Source organism: Vipera berus (genome assembly GCF_964194415.1).
Source record: "Vipera berus genome assembly, chromosome: Z".
Classification (NCBI taxonomy): domain Eukaryota; kingdom Metazoa; phylum Chordata; class Lepidosauria; order Squamata; family Viperidae; genus Vipera; species Vipera berus.
Genome location: NC_138205.1, coordinates 73,849,533 through 73,856,515, shown reverse-complemented (window position 1 = coordinate 73,856,515; position 6,983 = coordinate 73,849,533). Strand labels below are relative to the sequence as shown.

Here is a 6,983-nt window from a genome sequence, read left to right as displayed (position 1 = left end):
ATTCATATTGCCTGCTGGAGGGAAAGAAAAAATGTTGGCGGGCCTGTCACCATCCTCCTGTTCCTAGTTATCATAGGTGGGAGACTACCAAAATATTCCAGGAATGTAGGCTAATCTGGGAACATTATGGAAAAGGGAAACGGTAAATCATTCCATTATAGGTGCCAAGAAAGTTACATGGATGTGTCCCTATAGGTATCAGTAGCTGAGCTTGATTTGGAATCATCTTTAACTTCATGTTGGCAGAAAGTAATAAAATCTCAACCTTAATCCCAATCTTCTTTGAAATCAGTTGATCTTTTGAACTTGAGACATTATACAGAGGAAAGCACACACACTGGATGGACTTATGTTGACAATAGTGTTCATGAGTATGTGTGTGTGGGGTGGTGGTGGTGATAATGGATATGCTTCCCTTTCGGCTGTGGAGATTCTCAGTCATCTAGCTCAAGGGGTAGGCAACTTTGGCTCTTTTATGACTTGTGCTAGCTCAGGAATTCTGGGAGTTGAAGTCCACGAGTCATAAAAGAGCCACAATTGGTTATGCTTGTCCCAAAGGTGTTTTTTTCAGGAGGCAACTGGACGTTCTTGCTTTTTTTTTTTTTTGAAGACGCTTCACTTCGCATCCAAGAACCTGGTCAGAGCGGAAGAAGCTTCTTGGATGAGAAGTGAAACGTCTTCAAAGAAAAGCAAGGAAGTCCAGTTGCCTCCTGAAAACGCACCTTTGACATTCTCCCCTTTCCTTTGCCTTTTTTAACTGACTGATTCCCATTTCTGCACACTGTTCTTTCCTGCACTGTGATTCCCATGAATTCATTTACTAGTGAACAGCTATTCATAAAAAAGAATGAATGGAGGATGACAGAGAAATGTGTTATAATTATACCACATCCACTGGAACTTCTGACATCACTGCATTGGCTAAGAAAGTCTGCTAAGGTGACTAAAAGTGGTTATAGGCATCCATGGGTTCAGAAGTAATGATTTTACAGTCATTCTTCATCAGTTAAGGGAGATGATAGATGTTTAGAAGCAGAGCTGGAGTAGTTTCCTTGCCTTTATTAAAAATGCCTGAAGAGATCCTGGCTTTTACACTACATTTTTTTGTGCTGATCTTTTACCAGAGAAGGGAGAATAAGCCTTGCACTTGAATACTTAACTTCCCATTAAAAAAAACAAAAAACAAATTATAGTCTTTTTATTTGCAGATTTAAATACATCTATCTGTATATGTTTAATATCCTTTGAAAATATTAAAAAATAGGAAAAATAATAACTGTTAAGTCAATTGGCTTAATTGTATTATTTTTCAGTGGCTATCTTCAGGTTAGAAAAAATATTATTTTATCCCTTTTGTATATTCGGTCACTGGGGAAAAAAGTGGGGGACATGGAAAACTACCAACTGTGTTACAGTTATAATATAAAAGGTATATACTATGGCTTTTAAAGGGAATGGATTGACTGAAAATTCTGGTATCTTAGCACATCAAGATAACACCAAATTGGGGAATTCAGCCTTTATAGATTAGGCTTGTAGGGTGTGTGTAGGGGGGAGGGAGTAGGAGGGACTAGTGATTTATTCTGAAGTTTCATTTAATAAGCTGTCTCTTATTAACAAGATGCTAATGAATACAATTTACTTTGAACCCTGAAAGGCACATTATTATTCAAACACTGATTCCCTTAGTGAAAGCAAACCCACTGTAAAGACTTTTCTTTCCAAATGTTATTCAGGTAAAAGTGAACTGCTTCCACACGGTATTCACTGGTTATAAAGGAGTCCTGGGTGGGGGGGAATATGGTAAAGGTCTGCTTACCCCTGTGAGCTGATTAATTAAAAAAAAGGTTTTTTTAAAAAAATTATTTAGTAGGAAGTATTATCCAAAGCTTGATGAGAGCTGCTTCTTTTGTTCCGTGAACTTTTCAAAATGGCTTTAATTCAAATATGTTTTCTGCTAAAGTTTTACTTTGCCAATATGACTGTTTTGAATTATTTTTCAAAAACCTAAACATAATCTAAGTGGATTTTTGGAAATGTCGATTACACCAATCAATCAAATAACTGATAACTGATCTACATCATCATTTATTGATTCAAATCTTGATTTCAGATGCTTGAACCACTGTTAAAAAACATTGCCCCCTTTAGATGATGGAATAAAAGTTCATGTCCATGGTCTGAATCCAGTCAAATATACAATATATGAATATATGCTGAGGCACAACTAATGGGACTTATTGATTTCTTTAAATTATTTTTAGTTATGTTATTAATGTATTCTTTATCACAGCTAATAAAATTTCCTTGTTATTCTTATATCCGAATATGTTCAAGGTAGTTAGTTTATAAGGTGGTTTTTATGCATTTGTTGCTGCACAGTGAGTATGACAGCAATATTTACCTTTCAGTTGAAAGATCATTTGGAATTTTATTCTTCTATCTTATTTTTCAGAATGAAAATCATTTATGTAAGAAAAAAACTAAATTTTTCATCCAATACACAACTGCACATAGAGTTTCCTTTCCTTTATTTTCAGTTTTTTGCTCTAATAAGCCAGGCTGTTTTATCTTTATATATTTTGTGGTCAGTCAGCAAAAGAAAATATTCCCCATTGTCTTGAGGGCAGAACAAGAAGCAATGGATACTAATCAAGGAGAGAAGCAATGTAGAACTAAGGAGAAATTTCCTGACTGTTAGAACAATTAATCAGTGGAATGAGTTGCCTTCAGATTTTTTTTTTAAATTCCATTTATATCCCGCCCTTCTCCGAAGACTCAGGGTGGCTTACAAGCTTAGCAATATTGTGAATGCTCCAACACTGAAAGCTTTTGAAAAGACATTGGACAACCATTTGTTTGAAATGGTGTAAGGCAGACATGTCAAACTCAAGGCCTGGGGGCCGGATTCGGCCTGTGAAGTGGTTTCATGTGGCCCACGAACCCACCCTGGAAACAGTGAGGGAACAGTTCCCGCTGCCTTGGCCCTGGCCCAGGCCAGCCGGGAGCCAATGTACAATTTCGTTGTGGCCATCTGTGCTGAAACACATTCAGTCTTAGCTCCACAAGCCCATCTGGAAACAGCGAGGGACCAGCCCCTGCTGCGTCAGCCCCGCCCACTGGGCACACGCTGGGGAGGTATAACCCTTTGTGAGGAATGAAGAAATGCACCATTGCCTGGAAGTGGCTAGCAAATGGCCCTCCCTACTTCAGGCAGGCCAGGGGATGGGCAGCATTGCGCTTCTCTTCAGATTCATGCCACCTGACTCAGCCTCTTGGCACTGTGTGGAGAGCACCCCGCTGCCTGCCAAAACCGGGCAGGCTGGGGGCTGGGCAGCATTGTTTAGGTAACATCAACTCTCATGATGCTCATGGCATTCTCCTCCCCCAGAGCCCACCAAGCTGGATATTAGAAGTAGGCAAAGGCCATGTGCTGGCCACTTCCAGGTGATGGTGCATTTCTTCATTCCTCACGAAGGATGACACTTCCCCAGCTGCGTTTCTTGCCTGTTTTTCTCCCTCCCTCATCTCAAATATTTTCCCACCACTGGAAGGAAGGAAGGAAGGAAGGAAGGAAGGAAGGAAGGAAGGAAGGAAGGAAGGAAGGAAGGAAGGAAGGAAGGAAGGAGAGGGAGGGTCTGAGGGAAGTCCTGCCTTAGTCCTTTCCTGCTGCCCTTTCACCATTCCCTTGCCCCCTCCTCCTGGCCTATCCTGGGGTGTCTCCCATCCTATTGCTAAGGAAACTTTGGATACAAAGCCAGGTCTCCTCACATGGAGAGGGAGTGGGCCTCCCTATTGACTTTGCCCTCATACACATCATGAGCAACCTGGCTAAGGAGAGCAAATACAGCAGCAGCAGCCTTGAGGAGGTAAGTGCAGCTGGGCACCCCCTTGGGAAAGGGGCTGGGCTTAATGCCACAGGTGCTTGAGGGCTGGGCTGGGCATTTGACCTCCATGCCACCATCCAGCCCCCCCCTCACATGGCCTGAGAGGAACAGTGAGGCTCCTCCAGTGGACCATGCCTTGGCACTTGCCCCAGTCCCATCTCCTTCTGCCAAAGACCCTCAGATCTGTCCCACTTCTGCCCAGGCCCCCATAGGTACCCTTGATGCAAATGATATAGAGCTGGCCATGCCCACCCAGTAGGCCACATGCACTCCAGCCACGCCCACCCAGTAGGCCATGTCCTCCCTGGCCACACCCACCCGGCCTTCTGAGGGCAACCGCAATGCTGATGCAGCCCTCAATGAAATTGAGTTTGACACCCCTGATGTAGGGTTTCCTGCCTGAGCAGGGGGTTGGACTGGAAGACTTCCAAGGTCCCTTCCAAACTGTTATTCTATTCTATTCTATTCTATTCTATTCTATTCTATTCTATTCTATTCTATTCTATTCTATTCTATTCTATTCTATTCTATTCTATTCTATTCTATTCTATTCTATTCTATTCTATTCTATTCCAAAAGCCAACCAGCACTTACAAAATAAGTGATGTTATTTTGTAAGAGTAGTGTAAAAGTGCTTGTTTATTTGTGTGCATACACACACACACACACACACACACAGAGAGAGAGAGAGACAAGCATACATACTGATAAATCATGCAGTCTAAATTATGTATATGTAAATAATAATAATTAATGAATGGTGACCAATTATTCAAATACAGGTGATTGCTTTTCAGCTGTACTCTCCTGAAATAAAGTGATTCATTTAGATTCCATCAAAAGTTATATGCTATTGAACAGATATATGGCCCAGCAAAAAAATTATAGCATAGAATTATGGAGATTTTTCCGTGTAGCACTATTGTAAGAAAGTTCTTACAAATGGTGTGCATCCTTCACATAACTGAAAATCTTGTTACTTCCAATTTGTAGCAGCAACATTGTGTTCATTTTTGTCAAAATGTAACTGTTTATTAGTAAACAAAAGAATCAGTATTGAATATAGCATACTGAGAGCATATTGTCTGAAGGAAGGCCAAGAGAGAACAATTTTTGAGCTATAATTTGTTCATCTTTTTGGATATAAAGACATACACAAGATATCACTCATTAATCACTAAGAGGAAGATAAAATACCTTTGAAATATATTTTAGGTACTTGTTAATATAAATTGAGTCCAGATTAAATTAGTCACACTGCCGACTTGAAATCAATAGAAAAACTCATCAACATCATCACTAATTTAGCTGCATTGGTTACAAGAGACTTAAATAATTGCCAAGCAGTTGAAATTAAATTCATAGACTTGGTCTATAAATTATAAATACACCATGTGGAATTTTTTAAAAAATGGGCTGACATATTAATTCATTGCATAAAAGTTCATTTGCTGCATTTCCCTATATTTATTATTTTGAAATTTGCTTTTACCCTTGATTCATTCCTGGTTTAAAGAATGATTGACATAGTTCACATTTCTTTTCCATTTTGTTCATGTAACAATGCTATTTTAAAGTTTAAAACATGCAACATCTTGACAAATTCTGCGTCTCTTACAATGTTTAAACAATTTTTAAAACATTTTATAAAAGCAACTACCTAGATTGAAATGATATATGGGCACCGGGCAGCCTGTGGGAAATCTTTTTTTTTCCCCTTTCACTGAGTGGCAGACAAACCTCAGACTCTGAAGACTATCTCTCAAGGAGAATGGATGAAAATGGTTTCATTTGAACTTCAGTGTTTGTCTGGACTATTTAAAACTTTTTCTATATATAATTGACATCCAGTTCTTTCATTCATGAGACAGATACTGTAAGGGAGGCTGTTCACAATATTTGTTCTTTTGTAATCCTTTCTTCACAAAAAAGAGGAGGAACAATAAGATTGGTTTCTTCTGTCTACAAACAATCTGAGCGTTGATGCTCTTCTGGATTTTTGCAAGATTGATGTTCTTAAGTTAAATGCTTCATTTTGTTCAGTGAAACTGGGTTGAGGAATAAAAAGGATAAGTAGTTATTCCAGGAAATAGATTGATTTCTAAGAAACATAAGTGTTGAAGCAAAGTTGACAATTCCAGGAAATAAGCTGAAGCCCGAGTTGATATTTCTGAAGTAATACGGGATGCAGATAATGGGCATGAGATAACATCTCTTGCAATCAAGAATCCCAGCTTGTCTTAATTACGCTTAGGGCAGTCCTAGCGGGAATGTTGTAAGGCAAAGGCACATTTTTTGTAGGCAGCATAAAGCAAGAGAATGGCACGCAGCATTTGTCGACACATGGCCATAGCCATGTGCACTTGTGGTTCACGGAGGCCATGGGGTCTGCGTTGCTGGGGACTTATCACTTGACAGAAGGCTGAACGCTCTGAAACTCTCAGTGAGCCAGTCCAGTGGGGAGGCTGTGCAGTCACTAGATGCCCAAAGACTGAGTCAAGCCCTATAAGTCTCACTGCCTGTGGTTTGTGCACAGCCCCATTGCATGCCCTAGGTTCTCCTGCCAATCGGGAGGCTACTGGTTGCTTCATCCCACTCTTAGCACTAGACTCCAGCACCAGACTTAGCCCTTGGAAGCAAAGTTGCACTTCCAAATCAGTGGCAGTAGCTGGGCTTTGCCCTCCCCGGAAGGGGTGTTTAGTGCTGCTTGGTCTGGGCACAGCACCCCGCAGCCATTGCAGAGATTCATCCAATGGGGACCAGGGTGCCCACAGCTGGTATCCGCTGGCCATGGTTAGCACTGCCTAGCTGCTGCTGACCTGTTTTGCCCAGGATCCTGTGGCATGTTTCCTTTGCCTTGTGCCCTTGGCAACCTATTATGAGTAAGTGAATACCTTAGAACATACATACTGAATCAGTGTTCCACTAGCTCCTCCTCCCTGTTCTAAAGAGTGGTGTGCTTTATTGAGTGTCTATAACCATTTCTTATGATCCTGATGTTATTTCTTAGAAATAAAGTCTTCATCCTGTAAAAATAGAGAGATCTTGCAGGTGGAATGGGGAAAATGGAACTTTCATTGCTTCTGCCATCCTCTG

General features: G+C 40.6%; 1 protein-coding gene across 1 annotated transcript; it reads right to left on the bottom strand.

Moving 5' to 3' along the window:
• Positions 1 to 6,148: 6,148 nt before the first annotated feature.
• Positions 6,149 to 6,706, bottom strand: LOC308677089 (FANCD2 opposite strand protein-like; the record flags this gene model as incomplete). The annotated part of the gene is made up of 1 exon (XM_081343252.1): positions 6,149 to 6,706. Exon 1 carries the CDS (start codon positions 6,677 to 6,679, stop codon positions 6,149 to 6,151), a length of 531 nt encoding a protein of 176 aa, XP_081199378.1. The 5' UTR covers positions 6,680 to 6,706.
• Between the last annotated feature and the right edge of the window lie 277 nt (positions 6,707 to 6,983).